Genomic DNA, 19,847 nt, shown 5'->3' on the forward strand with positions numbered 1-19,847 from the left:
ACTTAGCAACTGAGGTGACTAGTCGGGAAGCAATCTGAGTTCAGATTTCTAATGAATCAGATGGGGATAGTGTCAACCTCAAAGACATCATTGTGAGCATTATAACGTGATGTGTAAAAGAGCTCATGACAGGCAGAGTGGGCATTCTGTGCCTATCTCTCCCCTTTCAACTCGAATGGTAGAGAACGGATTCTCCTATGTTGGGACACTAGAAGTGCATTTTCTGTACTTATTATGCATTAGTTCTTTAACATTTTTAGAAAGTCTTTTTTAATTGAAGTATAATGAACATACAGTGTTGTATTACTTTCACATTATGCATTAATTCTTGTGGACTGCTGTGTGAAATGCTGACTGACCCATTACGGGAAGCATTTGTGCGGGATAGTTGGTCAGGGATATTGTAGAGGTATGGACTGGTGGCCCGTGGATGCCCCCTGCAAGTTTGTGTGTGTCAACAAGCCTGTTACCTATAATTAATTTTGACAGTCATTTCATTTCAGACACTGTGTTATCAGGTTATTATCCTCCTATCATTTCAGCTCAGGTATTTAGACAACTCAGAATCTGACTGCTAAAGCAATGTTCATTCTATATTGGATATTCATAGGGTCATATATGTCTTTGTGTATCTGTTTCTCCTTTGAAGGGAGGACTTACCAGGGAAGCTGTAAGCTGATATCTTCCTTAGATTTTCTGGAGCATTTCACCCTTTAGAGATTTACTTGGTACTTTGCATCTTCACCTTGTGTTGTATTTTTTCATAGCACCGTTAAGACAAGCACTCTAAAGTTAGAGCAGGTTTATGAATTGTGTTTTCTAGGATTGTGTGGAGTAAAGGAGGGACGTATATAATACTGTCCTTAGGTCTTTGCTTGGAACATGCGAGTGCTCAGAGAGTGCTGGCTGTGAGCCGTGATTGTACTGGTGTCTCTCATCCTCCAGATTTACAGTCTTTAAGAGCAGGGACTATGCAATGTATATACTTCACGTACTGCGGACTCAACATTTTCCTCAGTTGCTCGTTTTACTTGATCATAGATTTTCATTTTTATTTTCATCCTAGTTTTTAATGTTTCATCTTATGTCTTGCAGTGACGAAACTAGAGGATCTGTTCGTAGGTGCTTCCGGTCAGCATTTGGCTATTCAATTCCATCTGGAGTGTGCATATATATTTTTATATTATTACGAATATACAAAAGCAAAAGATCAGTTCAGCATTGCTAAAGATATCAGCAAATTACAAGTTGATTTGACAGGTAAGACTTGTTACCTTTTGGGGATCATTGACTTATGGGTTAAGCCGCTGCCTTCAGCTCGGGTCGTGATCTCGGGGTCCTGGGATCGAGTCCCGCGTCGGGCTCTCTGCTTAGCGGAGAGCCTGCTTCCCTTCCTCTTTCTCTGCCTGCCTCTCTTGTGATTTCTCTCTGTCAAATAAATAAATAAAATCTTTAAAAAAAAAACAACAACTAATAGAGACGTTGGCAGTTTGACTCTACTGTTTGGTTGTACTTGATTTTTTTCTTTTCTGTTCTTTGCTTTGTAAAAAATCAGGGTTAAAGATTTTATTTTAAAAATTGACAGTATTAGAACAAGCTGAAATGAACTATTTTCTTTATTCCCAGAGATTCCCCTTTATTTTCCAGTCTGGTAAGCCATGTGTTATCGATACACATAGAGCAGCCAGACAGTACACAAGTGAACTTTCTTTTTTTTTCTAAAGCAAGCTCTGTGCCCAGTGTGGGATTTGAACTCAAGACCCAGAGACAAGAGTTGCATTTTCTACTGACTGAGCCAGCCAGGCGCCCCCACAAATGAACTTTTGACCATTTGTTTATGGGTGTGGGTTTTCTTACCCACATTTACATTGCCCTTTTTTGTAAATACCCACCTATGGCTTCCATCTGCTTTCTTCGTCTTCAGAACACAAAATGTCAACTGTTTTAGATTCAGTGCCTTAGAACACTGGTATATTGTTGACACTCAGACATTTGTTGGATGAACAAATAAGTTACAGAATTTCTCCAAGAACCTCTGTATTTCTTCCAAATACAAAATAAGAAACATTGGTTGCTTTTTACATCTTGCTCTATCCCTGGAGTCTTACAATATCATTGGCATTCAGTATGATTACCTTCACGACAGTCGGCAGGGTCATTTCGAGCACACCACTCTCACCTCTTGAACCTGAGCTCAGCATTCCAGGCTGTGTCTGTGAAGGTTAAAGTGACTGAACCTATTTGTCCTTCTGGGACTGGGTCTAGATTATCTCTAAGGTCCATTCTTACCCCCTAAATTCTGTGCTGCTTATTGAGCTGGTCTTGTCAGTAAAATCTCTCAACTATAGTATGAGTTACATATGACTTTGTGGCCTGGTCTAGGACCTTAGCCATCTTTTGCTGCATTGTTTGTATGGGGAAAATTATTAAATATCCAGCTTAGAACTTTTGGAACAATGGCTATATGTAAGTCAGAATCTTGTCTGTATAGGAAAATACAGTTCTATGTAATATAACTTGTGAGGTTAGCTTCAGAGATTATGTTTTTAAATGTTTTGGCCCTTGGAGTCTTTTTTGGGGCTATTTAAAAACTAATGGCACAGTATTCTGTATAGTCAGCTTTTAACTGCTGGTATATTTACTGGCTAGTTCTTCATATTTTTTCCAAGTTAACAGCAAAGAGCTTAAAAATACAAATGTGGTATTCACAAATATAAAATGAAAATCAAAGATTATTATGTTTTTCCATTCAGCTGTAGCCCTTCTATAAAAAGAGTGAGCTGTATTAGACCATCTCGGTAGCTGTTTATGTGTAGCATGTTTAAAAGGTTGATGTATAATTTAGATCCAGACTCATTGCAGGATAAAATCCAGACTTCTTAGACTGGTCTTTACAATCAAGGGTCTTTGTAATCTGACGCTTGCCAAAGAGTGGCTGTTAGGACTGTTGCCTCTATTAAAGCTATTCTGTAGCAAGTTTTTTCAGATGCAAAATGGAAAAAATGTTGGTGTTAAATGAAACCAGATAGAATAATAGAAAGACTGTGGGATTTAGAACCTGGAGACTCTGGCTTTAAGCTCTGGCTCTGAGACTGAAAGTCCCCTTGATCTTAAGCAAGTGACTACACCTCGGAACGTCGGTTTTTTTTTAATCTGCTCTATGAGGTTGATGGTACTTTTTATACCTATGAAAATTTTGGGGGAACGAGGTAGTTTGATGCAAAAGTGAGTATGTGTAATCTAGTGGGATAAATCTTGGGTTTGAGTTCTGGCCCCGTAGCTTATTGGCTTTATGATTTTATTTTTATCTTTATTTTTTATTTTCTGCCTGGGCTTTATAATTTTATAAGTAGTTTTAAGATCATCATTGAGTCTCAGGTCTTTTTTTTTTTTTAATGTGAAATGGAGAAAATACCTTCACAGACTCTAAAGTACTCTGAAAATATTACTTTTCATGATTGTACAGTAGATCTGATTGACAAATCAATTATTTAAGTAGAATTGAATATTTTTTTTCAGGTGCTTTGGGGAAAAGGACACGGTTCCAGGAAAATTATGTGGCACAACTTATTCTAGATGTAAGAAGGGAAGGGGATGCCTTTTCACATGGTGAATTCAGTCCAGCACCTACTCCTCAGGAACATTTAACCAAGGTGAGTAGGATCAAGACTTATTTAAATTACCATCCAAATCTAACAGGTTCAGTAGGTGAGTTTTGTCAAAACACTGGATGGGGTGGGAAGAAACTTCATTTTGTTCCTTCTCAACCTTTTTCATGGTGGTTGGGGGTTTTAGAAAATGCCGAAGCAAACCAATGTGTATTTAAGCCTTTTTCACCCTGAAGTAGAGATAAAATGTTATTTTCTTTTAGACGTCAGTAATATGAATTAGTAGTGCAGTCAGTTATGTATTACTCCCCTTGAAAAATTTCAAAAGACAGACTGGGTAGAGCCTAATTTTTCTATTGGCTGCTGTATTTGTTGCCTTAACTTTTGCCTTTTGTGGATAATTTTGAATATAAGAGACTTGAAATTTCTTAGAGCTTCTTCAAAATATATAAACAGATTTAAGAACTTCTTTTTACCAGTTTTCTGATCCTTTGTTACTGTCTTTGGGCTGATTGCTATGTTAGTATGTTTTTCTTCACTTGGCTAATGCATTCTCTTCATTTTTTTTTTTCCAAGATTTTATTTATTTATTTGATAGTGAGAGGCACAGCGAGAGAGAACACAAGCAGGGGGAGTGGGAGAAGGAGAAGCAGGCTTCCCTCGGAGCAGAGAGCCTAGTGTGGGGCTCAATCCCAGGACCCTGGGATCATGACCTGAGCCGAAGGTAGATGCTTAATGACTGAGCCACCCACATGCCCCTTCATGTTTGTTTTTTTAAGATTTTATTCTTAAGTAATCTCTACACTGGGGGCTCTCACTTATAACCCTGAGATCTAGAGTCACTTGTTCTACCAACTGAGCCAGCCACGTGCCCCATGCATTTTCTTCTTGTAGCTTAAACTTACGGCTCTTGGTCACTTCACCTACTTAGATGCTTTTCCATGTACTTCCATAGAGGTCATTAGCATTTATATTTCTTACTGCGGAGATTCCAAGCAACATTTTTGGTTGTCCTTTGCCTGATGTTACTGTCCCTGAAGCCCTACCCTTCCTTCCAGAGCCTCTACACAAATTTACCTTGAGTACACCAGACACTAAAATTCTATTCTGTACTGAAAATAGTGCCAGGAGGAGGGGCTCGGGATGGGAAGGAAGAGGGACAGCAGTCTGGAGTCCCAGGGAAAGCCATTCATGAGATATCGCACACTTCTGGGCTTGTTCCAAGCAGTGTCTTGTTTGCTTTGAGACAACTTTGGGGAGGAACTGCTATTGATTCTAAGAGGAGAAGGAAGGAAGGAGGAGGGAGGAAGGAAGGCAAGAGGGAAGGGAGGGAGAGATGTAGAAACTCAGGGATAAGACTACACAGGGTGCTGCCTATACTTCCTGATGCTGTAGTGATGTGGGTTTGTACTGCTGTGTTGATGCTGGGCAGGGAACATGGTGCTGTTACCTGCCTCGCACTTCTCTTCTTCCCTTCTTACATGTATGGAGTCTCCTCTTTAAGCCCCCCCTTTTTTTCTTTTTTTCTAAGCCCTTTTTAAAAAAAAGATTTTATTTATTTATGTGACAGACAGAGATCACAAGTAGGCAGAGAGGCAGGCAGAGAGAGAGGGAAGCAGGCTCCCTGCTGAGCAGAGATCCCAAGGCAGGACTCGATCCCAGGATTCTGAGATCATGACCTGAGCCGAAGGCAGAGGCTTAACCCACTGAGCCACCCAGGTGCCCCTTTTCTAAGCCTTTTGATGTAACCCAAGTCCCTCCCAAAGTCTTGGCTTAACTGCAATAAACCTGATTTTTAGGCTGTTGGATGAGCATCAGTGAAAAGAGATTCTATTCTGCAGTCCACACATTGGATTCAGTAATCCATTTTTTATTGGTTTTCTATATGGAGTTCTCTTATTGAAAGTTATCTCCTAGGATGATAAATAGGATATGATGACTATTATGAGGAATGTTAAAAAAAAGATATACAATTTAATATAGAATTAAATTAAATTAAATTAAATTGAATCTTTCATATTTCATATTTGAAATAAAATACATTGAGATAATCTTATGATTTTCATTAATTACTACTTAGAGGTAAAAGGTAAAAATTGTGTGATGTAGGTATTGATTAGGTAGAAACAGCTTTATACTTATGAGCAGGAGGCGATTGCTTATTTAATTGGTTATATATCCTGTTTCCTGATATCAAAGGCACTATTAAATTATAAAATACACTATCTTTTTTTAAAAGATTTTATTTATTTATTTGAGAAGGAGAGAGAGAAAGAGAAGGTGAGAGAGTAGCAGAGAAGTGGAAGAGGGAAAAGCAGGCTCCCCACTGAACTGGGAGCCTGATGCGGGGCTCAATCCCAGGACCCTGGGATCATGACATGAGCCCAAGGCAGATGCTTAACTGACTGAGCCCCAGGCGTCCCTAAAGTACACTGTCTTTTTAATAACCAATCCTTTGGGGGGAAAAAAAGGAACACTATTATATCAATATTACTTATTGCAAAATATATCCTGATTAGAAATGTTACAGTGTGAAAATGTTTATCTTAGAATTGAGGAAACAGTAACTTTATTGCCAGTGAGGAGCATATTTCCCTTTGGACCTTCCTAGATTTTTAATCTGTTATTAATGGGAAATCACATAGACTCCAGCCGCTGGAGATCAGGGTTTAATAAGCTAACAGCTAGGAACAACCCCAGAGTGCAAATGAAAGACACAGTGTCTGTTCTTGAGGCGCCTACGCAGCTGAGTTGGTTAAGCGTCTGACTCTTGATTCCGGCTCAGGTCTTAATCTTAGGGTCCTGGGATTGAGCCCCATGTCTGGCTCTGTGCTCAGTGTGGAGTCTGTCCCTCTCTCTCTCTGCTCCGCCCCCCCATTAAAAAAAAAAAAAGTCTTAAAAAAAGGACAGTCTCTGTTCTTAGTTGTCCAATTGTGTATTCACAGAAAACACAAATGCATACACGAATCAGCGGCACTGATGAGAAATATACTTTAATGCTAACTATGGTGTGTCCTACATTACAATAAACATCTGTTTATTGGAGATAAATTATGTGCTAGTTTCTTGATTCAGTAGAATGTTATGAGGTCCAGGTGGGAATGAAGTAAAACAGTATTTTAAATTTGGGACTTGCAGAACAGTTAGGTAAATAGGTACTGCAGCAGACCCGTTTTAATTTGAAAAGAGTTGAATAGGAACATAGAGAATTTTGAATGAAGATCAAAACTGTTTTGATTACTTTCTTGTGTCTGGCAAATAAATAATGCCGTGTTGCCAACACCGACATAGCTCAGGTGTTTGGTGGTAGAGGGGAGGGGTCCTGGCATGGCAGGAGACTTGGGTCTCTGTCCCATCCTTATTGTCTAGCCTAGGGTAAGAATCTAGGACGATTATTATATTCTTAGTTTCCTTTTTTTTTTTCTCCCAAATCACTCTTTGTTAAGGAACAGATTAGATTTGGAAAGCTATTGTATGGATGTGTTATTAAACATTGTGTATTAGGGGCAACTTGCTGGCTCAGTCAGTAGAGCACGTGACTCTTGATCTTGGGGTTGTAAGTTTGCGTCCCATATTGGGTGTGGAGATTACTTGAAAATAAAATCTTTAAGGGCACCTGGGTGGTTCAGTCAGTTATATGTCCAACTCTTGGTTTCGGCTCAGGTCATGGGACAGAACCCCAAGTCTGGCTCCGTGCTCCATAGGGAGTCTGCTTAAGATTCGCAACCTGTACCTCTCCCCCTACTCGTACGTGTGTTCTCTGTCTCTAAAATAAATAAATCTTTAAAAAGAAATTAAGAGGGGCGCCTGGGTGGCTCAGTGGGTTAAAGCCTCTGCCTTCGGCTCGGGTCATGTTCCCGGGATCCTGGGATCGAGCCCCACATCGGACTCTCTGCTTGGCGGGGAGCCTGCTTCCTCCTCTCTCTCTCTCTCTCTGCCTGCCTCTCTGTCTACTTGTGATTTCTGTCTGTCAAATGAATAAATAAAATCTTTAAGAAAAAAAAAAGAAATTAAGAAAAAAAAAAACACACCAAAAAAAAAAAAAAACCCAAGCAAAAAAACCCCCAAAAGAAAACATTGTGTAGTAGTAAGTAGGTTGATGCAACCCTCTAAGGATATAAAAAGATGACCATTTTGGGATTCTGCAGAGCTACACGGTCCAGTGTGGTAGCCATCAACCACGTGTGATAATTAAGCACTGGGAAGTTTGTTGGTGCAATTTGAGATGTACTGAAGTGTAAAAGACACATCAGATTTCGTAGACTGTGTAAGGAAAAAAAAGAATGTATAATAGAAAATTAATAATTTGCTGTTGACACATATTACAAAAATAGTATTTTTGGTGTATTAGGTTAAATCATTTTTATTTTTTTTTCTTCCATTTTATTTATTTTTTCAGCGTAACAGTATTCATTCTTTTTGCACAACACCCAGTGCTCCATGCAAAACGTGCTGTTAAATCATTTTTAAAAGTCTACTTTTTTAAGTGTGACTGTTACAAATGTAGATTTTTAAAAATTATGAAAGGCCTGTGTTGAAAATGATGGCCACTAGGGTGCGCTGTGCACCTGCCAGCCCTGCCCGTTCTGGAAGGAAGAGCCACTTTTTCAGTGGATTCTGAGCAGCAGCCCAAGGTTCTGTGTTCCTCCTATCAGTAGTTTGTTGGGGTTGCTGTACATTTTTCTTAAAACGCTATAGACCGAGCTAGGCCTACAGTTAGGGGGCATTTGAAGATAGACAAGGAGAGCTGTTCCTCTGAGCTGTGTTTTGGGCAGATTTACTGCTTATTAGTTAAGAGGTTACCAGGTAAGAGGTTGATCTTTTAGCTATAGGCAGTTTTCAGACTTCTGGTCCATTTAGCTCTCAATTTTAGCTACTTTTGTTGAATTAGAAAAAAATTTTTTTTTAAAGATTTTGTTTATTTGAGAGAGAGTGAGAGAAAGAGCACGAGAAGGGAGAAGTTACAAGGGAGAAGCAGACTCCCTGCTGAGCAGGGAGCCTGATGTGAGACTCAGTCTTGGGACTCTGGAATCATGACCTGAGCCAAAGGTAGTTGCTTAACCACCAGGCGCCCGAATTAGAAAAAAATTTAAAGGGTTTCAATTTTGAAAAATAGACCCATGGAATACCACCACCATAATAAAAGTTTAGAATCACTTCCATTCCACCAAAAGTCACTTATACGCCTTCAAGTCAGTCATTTTCCCTCTCACTAGTCTGCTTTCTGTCACAGATTAGAGCTGCTTTTTCTAGAACTTCAAATAAATGGGATCATACAGTATGACTCTCTTGTGTCTGGTTTCTTTCATTTAGTATAATGTTTTTTAAGTTATAGCAATTCTTTTTTTCCAGTTTTATTGAGAAATAATTGACATATGTCACTGTATAAATTTAAGGCATACAGCACAAAGGTTTGATTTGCATAGAGCATGAAAAGTTTACCACAGTAGGTCCAGCTGACATCTTCTTATATTGATAAAAAGAAAAGAAAAACAGAAAAAAGGGAAGAATTTTTTTTCTTGTGATGAGGACTCTTAGGATCTCCTCTCTTAACAGCTTTCCTGTCTGTCACTCAGCAGTATTAGCTGCACGCATTGTGTCAGTATCACATCCCCCGTGCTTACGCGCCCGTCTTGTAACTGGAGGTTCGTACTTTGGACCACTTTCCTCCAGTTCCCCCTCCTCCTTCTGCCCCTAGCAACCACAAGGCTGATCTCTTTTTCTGTGAGTTTGATTTTTTTTTTTTTTTAAGATTCCACATACAAGTGAGATCGTATAATATGTGTCTTTCTCTGACATATTTCAGTTAGCATGATACCTTCAGGGTCCATCCAAGTTGTCACCATTGGTGGGATTTCCTTGTTCATTTTTTTTAATGGCTAAATAATATTCCATTATATGTACTATATCTTCTTAATCCACTCAGCCATCATGCACACTTAGGTCCATCAGTGGACAGTGTGTTTAGCATTAACCTGTTGGTGGACAGTTGAACTGTTTCTAATTTTTGGCTGTTATGAATAAAGCTGCTTGAAACATTTGTATGAAAGTCTTGGTGTGAACATATGTATTTAATTCTCTTGGGTAAATACCTAGGATTAGAATGGCTGGATTGTGCTGTAGGTTTGCTCTTTTTTATTTTTATTTTTTTTCCCCTTAGAGAATGAGAGAGGGGGAGAGAACATGTTTGGGGGGGGCCGAGCAGAGAGAGAGGGAGAGAGAATCTTAAGCAGGCACACGCTCAGTTTAGGGTCCCATGTGGGGCTTGATCTCATGACCCTGAGATCATGACCTGAGCCAAAATCAGGACTTGGTCACTCAACGGACTGAGCCACCCAGGCGCCCCAGTGCATTTCTTTTCTTTCTTTCTTTTTTTTTTAAAATTTAAATTTAAAAATAAACAATTATAGGGTAATATAATACAGAGTGATTAAGGATATGTCATTTCTTTCTTTTTTTAATTTGACAGAGAGAGATCACAAGTAGGCAGAGAGGCAGGCACAGAGAGAGGGGGAGGCAGGTTTCCTGCCGAGCAGAGAGCCCGATGCGGGGCTCGATCCCAGGACCCTGGGATCATGACCTGAGCCGAAGGCAGAGGCTTTAACCCACTGAGCCACCCAGGCGGCCCGCCCCAGTGCGTTTCTAATTTGATGAGATATTGCCACACTCTTTTCCAAAGTGATTGTGCTATTTTACATTCCAACCATCAGTGTATGAGAGTGCCAGCTGCAAATGCTTGGCATTGTCAGTCTTCTTAATTTTTGCTGTTCTAGTGTGTTAGGGGTGTGTGTAGGGATACATTTTTGTGGTTTTACTATTTTTGACAGCTCATTTCTTTAAAACTCAACTGATGCATCGGTAGAGGGGCATTTGCGTACTGGGCTCCCTGAGTGGTAACTGTTATTCCCTCTTACTGATGTTGTCAGTGCATTCCTGAGGTATACATGGCATGTCCTCCATTTCTACGCAGTACGTTATCCCTAAGTGTGTGTTTCACAGGAAACAGCCTACTGACCATATGTAGGCTTCGGATAATCTTTAAACAAAAAGGTGAATTATCCCTCTTTAGTAATCAGTTGCATATAGTGTGTTGAATGAATCAAATTTAACTTTTGGTCTAAATATTTTCTTTTGTCTTACACCAGAATCTTGAGCTCAATGATGATACTGTTCTAAATGAGATAAAGTTAGCAGATTGTGAACAGTTTCAGATACCTGACCTATGTGCTGAAGAGCTTGCTGTTATCCTTGGAATCTGGTAAGTCAATTACTTACTTGGTTACTTTGAACCCTTTGCATATTGGTTTTCTTGCGTTGCAGAAAACTTTGTCCCAGGAGGTGCCCCAAGTTCTGGATGAATAGAGAATCTTATATGCTTACAAGGGTCAAGAATAGTGGGGCAAGGACTCCTGGGTGGCTCAGTCGGTTAAGCCACTGCTTTCAGCTCAGGTCATGATCCCAGGGTCCTGGAATCGAGTCCCGCATTGGGCTCCTTGCTCGGCAGGGAGCCTGCTTCTCTCTCTGCCTCTGCCTGCCACTCTGCCTGCTTGTGTGTGCACTCTCTCTCTATCTCTGACAAATAAATAAATAAAATCTTAAAAAAAAAAACAAGAATAGTGGGGCAGCCACTTTTCTAAACTAAACCACCAGTGCTCTCCGCTGGGCAACTAAGTAAAGGATTAGAGATTAGGAATCTAATGTATCTCCTTTGAATTAGTGTAACTTCACCTTCTCTTTCCTTCATAAGCAAAATTTCTTGATTAGCCTTAGCTAGGAATAAACGTTATTAATAGAGAGTTAAGAATGATTATTTTGACCTTTGAAGATATTTACATTCCAAAGGATAGAATTATTGTTACTTTTTAAGGTTTTATTTATTCATTTAAGAGGGAGAGAGAGAACACAAGAGGCAGAGGGAGAAGCAGACGTCCCACTGAGCAGGGAGCCAGATGTGGGGATCGATCCCAGTACCTGGAGATCGTGACCTGAGCCACAGGCAGACGCTTAACCACCTGAGCCACCCAGGTGTCCCAGGATAGAATTATTTCTTAATATTATCGAACTTTATGTGTGATGGAAATAGTTTTTCCTTTTATTTTTTCAATTTTGAAATAATTTCAAATCTGGAAAAAAGTTGCAAGGGTAAGACATTGCAGAGACCTTTTGAGAAATTTTCTGACATGATACTATATCATCCCTGAATACTTTAGTGTGTACTTCCAACAAACTATGGAATTTTTTGTAGGTAGCCATGATACAGCTATCAAACTGAGGAAATTAACATTCATACTATGCTGTTATTTAATGCTCAGATCCTATTCAAGTTTTCCAGTTGTCCCATTAATCTCCGTTGTAGCACAGGACCCACTGTAGAATATATGTGTTTCTTTTAGGTCATGTCTCTCCAGTTACTGTCAATCTTGGAATAGTTCCTCATACTTGCTTAACTTTCATGGTCATGACATTTCATGGTCTTGACATAAGCCAGTTACTTTGTAGACTTTGCCTCATGATTTTGACTTATTTAAAAAAATTCTGGGGCGCCTGGGTGGCTCAGTGGGTTAAGCCTCTACCTTCGGCTCATGTCACGATCCCAGGGTCCTGGGATCGAGTCCTGAGTTGGGCTTTCTGCTCGGCAGGGAGCCTGCTTCCTCCTCTCTCTCTCTCTCTCTCTCTCTGTCTGCCTTTCTGCCTACTTGTGATCTCTCTCTGTCAAATAAATAAATAAATTCTTTAAAAAAATTCTGATTAGATTCGCATTATGCATCATTAGCAGGGATATCAGAGAAGGGAAGTTTTGTGGTTCTTTTTTTTTATTACTGATTTTATTTATTTATTGACAGAGAGGGAGCACAAACCGGGGGAGCAGTGGCAGAGGGAGAGGGAGAAGCAGACTCCCCACTGAGCAGGGAGCCTGATATGACTCCATCCCAGGACCCTGAGATCATGACCTGAGCCAAAGGCAGATGCTTAACAGACTGAGCCACCCAGGCGCCCCATGTTTTGTGGTTCTTACTGCATCCTAACAGTAGAACACAATTTGATTTGTCTCCCTACTGGTGACGTTAACTTTGATCACATGGTTGAAGCGGTATTTGCCAGGCTTCTCCATCATAAAGTTTTTCTTTTTCACCCTTGTAATTAACATTTAGAGGGAAGGTACTATTGGACTACATAAAAATACCTCATTTCTCATCTGGAGACTTAGTAATGTTCAAAATGGAGTATTTCACAAATTTCCAATATTTAGTAGAACAGTCAAATTAGTAATAGGTAATTTGTTTAAAAAAAAAAAGTCTCTTAACTCAGTCGAACTTACCCTTTTGTCTCTGCTTCATAGCATTATACCCCCTTTACACACTTCATTTACAAAAAAGTTGAATGCAGTCCTCCAGTCCTCTTGCTTGGGTAAAAGGGATCACACAGAGCTCTGTTTCCTTTCTTTTTTAAAAAATATATATTTTTTATTTATTTGAGAGCAAGAGAGAGCATGAGCAGGGGCGGGCAGAGGGAGAGGGAGAAGCAGACTCCCCATTGAATGGAGAGCCTGATGTGGGGCTTAATCCCAGGATCCTGGGATCATGACCTGAGCCGAAGGCAGACACTTAAGCAACTGAGCCACCCAGGCACCCCGGTAGCTCTGTTTCTAAGCCAGATCTCTTGTTCTATCACATGATTTGACTCCAGTGACAGATTTTATGCTTACTAATGAAAAATTGTCCAATTCATATGATTCTTAGTATGTAAATAATTTTTTTATAAATTTTTTTTAAGATTTTATTTATTTGACAGACAGAGATCACAAGTAGGCAGAGAGGCAGGCAGAGAGAGAGAGAGGAGGAAGCAGGCTCCCTGCAGAGCAGAGAGCCCGATGTGGGGCTCGATCCCAGGACTCTGGGATCATGACCTGAGCCGAAGGCAGAGACTTTAACCCACTGAGCCACCCAGGCACCCCCTTAGTATGTAAATAATTTAAATAGCAACTGTTTGTGAGCAGTTCCACGTGCTAGGAATTGCACCATGCACTCTCCACGTGACCCCTCACTAATGTTCTAGCAGCCCTAGATTACTTTGTCCATATTGCAGATAGGAAATCAGGGTTCAAATGGCTGAATAACTTGCTCAGAATTACAAAGCAGCAATTAGGACTTGAATCCAGGTTTTACTGACCCCAAGTTCTGAGTTCTCCTTTAGGTAGATTTTTAAAACATCATTTTGGCAAATTCATAATTGTCAACTCATCAGAAAGTTAAATCAAACGAAATACACATATGCCCAGGCATTCTGTCATTTGAGTTAAGGTATAATGAGTTGGACTTCACAGTTGAGAGAGGACTAAAAAAAAGCATGTTTTCAAATACTGTGTTTTTTTCACCCAAATATAGTATTGGTGGAATCTTAATATATAGAACAGTTAGAAGTCCTGAGTGGATTTTATAGGGAATTTAAATCTTCCTGTTTGGTAGAAACTACTTCTTACTGTCTGACTCTTGGGCACCTGATGCAGTGTTCATAAATGGATAAGAGCATTAGTGAATTGATGATTTACATGAACTGAGTTATTGTGGGGGTTGTAAATAGTGATTTTGTTACACTGACTGATCTCTCTCTAATCATCATGGCCATTATCCCTACGGAGGGGTGACTTGGACATTGTAGTAGGCTGGGTTAGTTTAGAAAGGAAACACAGAGAAGGTGAATTCTTATGGATGGTAGCTTGGTGAAACAGTAGGGCTAGGAAAAAAAGAGACAAAAAACCAGACTCTTAAATACAAAAAACATATTGGTGTTGCAAGAGGGGGTGGGGTTGGTGGGGAGGAAGGATGAAATAATAAAGGAGATTAAGAGTAGACTTAACCTTGAGCACTGAGAAGTATATAGAATTGTTGAATCATTATATTGTGTACCTGAAACTTATATAACACTCTATGTTAATTATACGTGAATTAAAAAAAAAAAAGTAACCTCTACCCTGAATTTTCTGTTTGTCATTTTCTTGCCTTTTGAAAAAATATATTTACTCACATATTCTTATACTTCTGAGTCAATTGTTTCATTTTTTTCCTGAGCTTTATAAAAGTGGTATCTTATTACTATTACATAGTCTTCTGTGATTTTTTTCTCTCATTATTGTGTTTTTATGGCTCATTCATGTTTTATGTGTAGGTATAATTTACTTGGATTATAGCATTCCATTGGGTGAATATTTCTCAGTTTATCAGTCTCCTTTTGGACATTTGGATTATTTCAAGATTTTTTCCTGTTTTACACAATGTTACTATGGATATTTGTATATACGATTCCTGGTACACTTGTTCAAGAATTTCTCTGGGCTCTGTGGAATTATTGAGCTAAGGTATATGAAGGTTCACTTTACAAGATAGTGCTAAATGGTTTAACAAAACTGTTCTATCAAATTATACTTGGATCAGCAGAATCTGAGAATTCCCATTGCTCTGCCTCTTGGACCACCTCTTAATTTTTGCCTAATGGTTACAGTAATTTTTTTTTTTTGGTTACAGTAATTTTTTAATTCTTTTGGCATAAGTTTGATAGCTAGGAGCTGGTGCCATATTGATTCTTTTCATTTTCTTTGTGAAGTGGCGTAGATTGGATTTCTTTCTCCTAATAAAATAGATTATGTTGATACTTAGTACACCAACCACATTTTGTCAGCATTTTTTTTTTAATTTATTTTTTCAGCGTAACAGTATTCATTCTTTTTGCACAACACCCAGTGCTCCATGCAAAACGTGCCCTCCCCATTACCCACCACCTGTTCCCCCAACCTCCCACCCTTGACCCTTCAAAACCCTAAGGTTGCCCCAACCTCCCACCCCTGACCCTTCAAAACCCTCAGGTTGTGGGGCGCCTGGGTGGCTCAGTGGGTTAAAGCCTCTGCCTTCAGCTCAGGTCATGGTCCCAGGGTCCTGGGATCGAGCCCCGCATCGGGCTCTCTGCTTGGCAGGGAGCCTGCTTCCTCCTCTCTCTCTGCGTGCCTCTCTGCCTAGTTGTGATTTCTCTCTGTCAAAGAAATAAAAAATTTAAAAAAAAAAAAAACAAAAAAAAACAAAAAAAAAACCCTCAGGTTGTTTTTCAGAGTCCATAGTCTCTTATGGTTCGCCTCCCCTCCCCAATGTCCATAGCCCGCTCCCCCTCTCCCAATCCCACCTCCCCCCAGCAACCCCCAGTTTTGTCAGCATTTTTAAAAAGATTTCATTTATTTATTTATTTGAGCTGAGGTTGGGGGGAGTGGGGAAAGGGACAAAGGGAGATGGAGAGAGAAACCCAAGTAGATTCTGCATTAAGCGTGGAGCCTGATGCGGGACTTGATCTCATGACCAGAGATCACGACCTGAGCTGAAACCAAGAGTTGGGCACTTAACCTAATGCTCCACCCAGACACTCCTATTTGTGCATTTTATTACTTACTTATTTATTACTTTATTTATTGTCATACTTAATCTTTGGTAAATTCATATCTACATTTGTATATAATGCAGTAATATTAAATTATGTGTTTTGAAATAAAATTTATGCTGCCTTTTAAAAATTATATTTTTAAATTACATGTTACAACATGCATTATAGGATTAATTTGCCCTTATTTTTTTTTTAATTTAAAGCACAAATTTCCAGAAGAGTAACCCAGTGCATAAGTTAACTGAAGAGGAGCTGCTGGCATTCACATCAGTGAGTTGTCCTTTCCGTTGCATGTTTTCCCTTGTACATTCCATTGCTTCTGATATATTCTTGCCTCCGATTGCTCATGTTGAAACACTGCCACTTAAGGAAATTCAGGAGGAATAAAACCTCACTGTTTTAGTTTCCAAACTGCATATATCTTGGTGCTGGTGTAAACATAAGCATTTTCCTTTATATTTGCTTGGATTTGAGTGCAGCGGCCAAGTATTTCTTGCTCCTTGTCTAATGGAGCATCTGGTAGGTGCTCCAGAAATGGATAGATGAAGTGACAAAGCAGGAGTCCGAATCCTCACTCTGAAGCCACTGTAGTGTGCACCTCTTTTGTCTAAAATCGAGGGTGATGCCTACAGGGATGGGGCGAGAAGGAGGGTGTCAGAGCGCGAGGACCAGAAGCAGGAGAGGGGGTGTGGGTTATCCAGGCTGAGGGAGGAGGCAGCGTCGGAAGCATGAGGTGCTTGTGGGCATCCCGCACTGTAGAGCCGTGGGGAGAAGGGCTGTGGGTGCGGATAATCAGGAGGGCGCTGCTTATCTCTAGGACAGTTTGGGCGGAGGATTGTGTAATCACCTCATTACAGGGAATTAAGGAGGGAACGGGGTGTAAGGAAATGAAATTGATAAAGACCGCAGTCAGAGAAGAATGGCAGTGAAAAGTAATAGATGTGTGAGGGTTTGAGATCAAAGAAGGCTTTTCAAGAACAGAAGAGTCACAGACCAAAGGGTCAGTCAGTATCTTCTTAGCTTTATGGATGAAAAGGTAATGAACGTCCTTGATGAGCACAAGTTGCTTAAGATAATTTTTTCAAAGACATTTTTATCATCATAGTTTAAATCAAGAGAGAATTCTGATGTTTTCTTTCTTCGTTATTTTTCTGGAAAAGGCAAAAATGAAGTATAAAAAAGCTAGCTTACTTTGTATTGTAATGTAAATTTTGCGAGTTACTATTTCCTGCCTGCGGTTTTGGAGTGGGTTGAATCTTAATCCCTTGAGTCCTCTGGGTGCCTGTTTTATTTTCTCACTTGAGTATCTTTGAAATCTTTGGCGTTTATGATGATAGCGTATCTGTGTTTAGGTAACTATGTGGAAATGTCCCTGTTTAGTCATTACATATGCTGTAAGGAATTTGACAAGTAAAGTGTTAAACATTTTTTAAAAAGATTAATTTAAAAAATTATTCTGTATTTATTCAGCTAATCTCTGTTGAATACTGAATATATGTCAAGCATTGTGCTGGTTATTGGGGATACAGTGTCAACAAAGTCTTTTCTCTCTTGGCGTTTACATTGATTAACATTCTTGTGGGGACAATATACGGTATACCAGGAGAGAAATAATGTATCTAACAGATGTGCTCTAGAGACATATAGAGCCGGATAAGGGAATACAGATGGCATGGGGAGGGCTGTTTTACACAAGGTGGTGGGGAGGATCTCAGTGGGAAGTATGTGGAGGGTCTGGAACGGTGGTGAGTTTGAGTTACCATAGGGAAGTGCAGAGCTGAATGGGGACAAGTGTCTAGATGATGAATGTGACCAGGATGCCTGGGTTTCTTCTGATGATTGGGGTAAACAGGATATAACATGTGCTAGGAGGTGTTCCCCTGGCCTCTTATAGGGAGGAGGTCAGTAATAACATCTTCTTGGGACTGGACTTAGCAGTTTATCAAGGTATATGTATTATCCATAGTTATTTTAAAAGACACTAAAATACTCTATATTCAAGCAGTTCATTTTTTTTTTTTTTAAGCATTTCCAGTTGGTGGGGATATATTTCTTGCTTTTCAAAAACCTTTTCCTTTTTTTCCTGTTTCTTTCTTTTTTCATTACTTTTATTTAAATTTTTTTTTTTAAAGATTTTATTTATTTATTTGACAGAGAGAGATCACAAGTAGACAGAGAGGCAGGCAGAGAGAGAGGGGGAAAGCAGGCTCCCTGCCAAGCAGAGAGCCCGATGCGGGACTCGATCCCAGGACCCTGAGATCATGACCTGAGCCGTAGGCAGCGGCTTAACCCACTGAGCCACCCAGGCGCCCTTTTATTTAAAATTTTTAAAAATTTAAATTCATTTTAACTAACTTATACTATTATTAGTTTCAGAGGTAGAGTTTAGTGATTCATCAGTTGCATACAACACCCAGTGTTCATTACATCAAGTGCCCTCCTTAATGCCCATCACCTCCTTACCCCATCCCCTCCCTGCCACCCCCCCACCCCCTCCAGCAACCCTCAGTTTGTTTCCTAGAGTTGAGTCTCTTAGTCTTTCATTGTTTGCCTTTTGGACCCCCTACAGCAGCAACAACACAACCCCCCCCACCCCTTGTTCCTCTCTGCTCTGCTGTGAAGTACTTCTGAAGTCATTAACTCTGGTAACCATGGGGTGGGTAACTCATCTCTCCTAACTTACAGTGAAGGTCATAAATTTGAGTTTCCTACTTTTCCCCCAAGGGCTTTATAATGCACACTTTTTTTGCTCTCTGTCCTCCTCCAACTCTCATCCAAGTTAGAACTGACCTGAGGATCTTCGGAGGAAAGCTGTTTGATTACAGTGATGCATAATGCCAGGCCTGAGTCTTCTAAGGAGATGAGTTTTTTAATTCCAAGAAAATCTTTAAATCATAAGACGTAGGGCAAGGAACTTATATGTGAGGAAGGCTTTTAGAGCTCCGAGGATACTTTGTGATCTGCACCACTCCCTTCTTTTGTTGATCCCAAAGGAAGCATACAGACTACACTAGAAAAATCCAGACGAGCCCTTGTCAACTCATCCTTGAGTTTATCGGTCCTTTGTGATATCCCTTCTTTGTGCATGATACTGAAGCAGATAGTAAGATGAATTAGAGGTGGCCCCTGGTTTCAATGAAGAATTTCATTGAGATTTATATCCTATATAATTGAATATCCAGTATATAAATAACCTTTATCTCTTACTCCAAAAGAATATTTGAGGCAAAAGGGAACACTTTCAGGTGCTATCCCACTTCTGAACTCTTGAACTTCTTTCTGTGTCTTCCTTTTAACAAGGATCATATTTGGCTTTATATTATAATTATTTGTATATATATCTTGTCAGTGTCACAAAACTATGAACTCCCCATTTCAGGGGTTGGGCTCTGTTCTTCTCTGGGTCTTCACCAAGGTCCCATTTAGTCTTTGCCATGCTTCAGTCACAGCTGTTGCTCAATGAATGGATGCAGAAGAGGAGAATGAATGAAATATGCTTGACCCCTGAAATATGCTTGAATGAAATATGCTAGGATATATTTCTGCCCTATAACTAGATGCTGCATTGCTCCACTTAGTTTTATAATTTTAGGTAGTGCTATATGATGTGAAGGATAACCACTTGTTTTATCTTCTCTTTCTGTGTAATAAGGGAAGGCGGGGTGGGGGGAGGGGTTGTGCCCCTTCCTCAGCTCTGAAAACTTGTTTTGAGGATCAAATTCGAGAATGTCCTGAAAGTACCTTTGAGTAGGTGGAGCTGGTGCACCCATAGCTTCAGGGATGAGCGGGGCCACCTGATCACTGGTTTGCAGGAGA

General features: G+C 39.9%; 1 protein-coding gene across 1 annotated transcript in view; it reads left to right on the plus strand.

Moving 5' to 3' along the window:
- Positions 1-19,847, plus strand: part of TTC27 (tetratricopeptide repeat domain 27) — a 179,306-nt gene that overhangs the window by 23,872 nt on the left and 135,587 nt on the right. Inside the window, exons 6-9 of the mRNA XM_045979984.1 lie at positions 1,096-1,260; positions 3,520-3,653; positions 10,754-10,866; positions 16,235-16,301. Coding sequence (XP_045835940.1) covers positions 1,096-1,260; positions 3,520-3,653; positions 10,754-10,866; positions 16,235-16,301 — 479 coding nt within the window. The remainder of the gene's footprint in view (positions 1-1,095; positions 1,261-3,519; positions 3,654-10,753; positions 10,867-16,234; positions 16,302-19,847) is intronic.

The sequence above is a fragment of the Meles meles genome, chromosome 15 (genome assembly GCF_922984935.1).
Source record: "Meles meles chromosome 15, mMelMel3.1 paternal haplotype, whole genome shotgun sequence".
NCBI lineage: Eukaryota > Metazoa > Chordata > Mammalia > Carnivora > Mustelidae > Meles > Meles meles.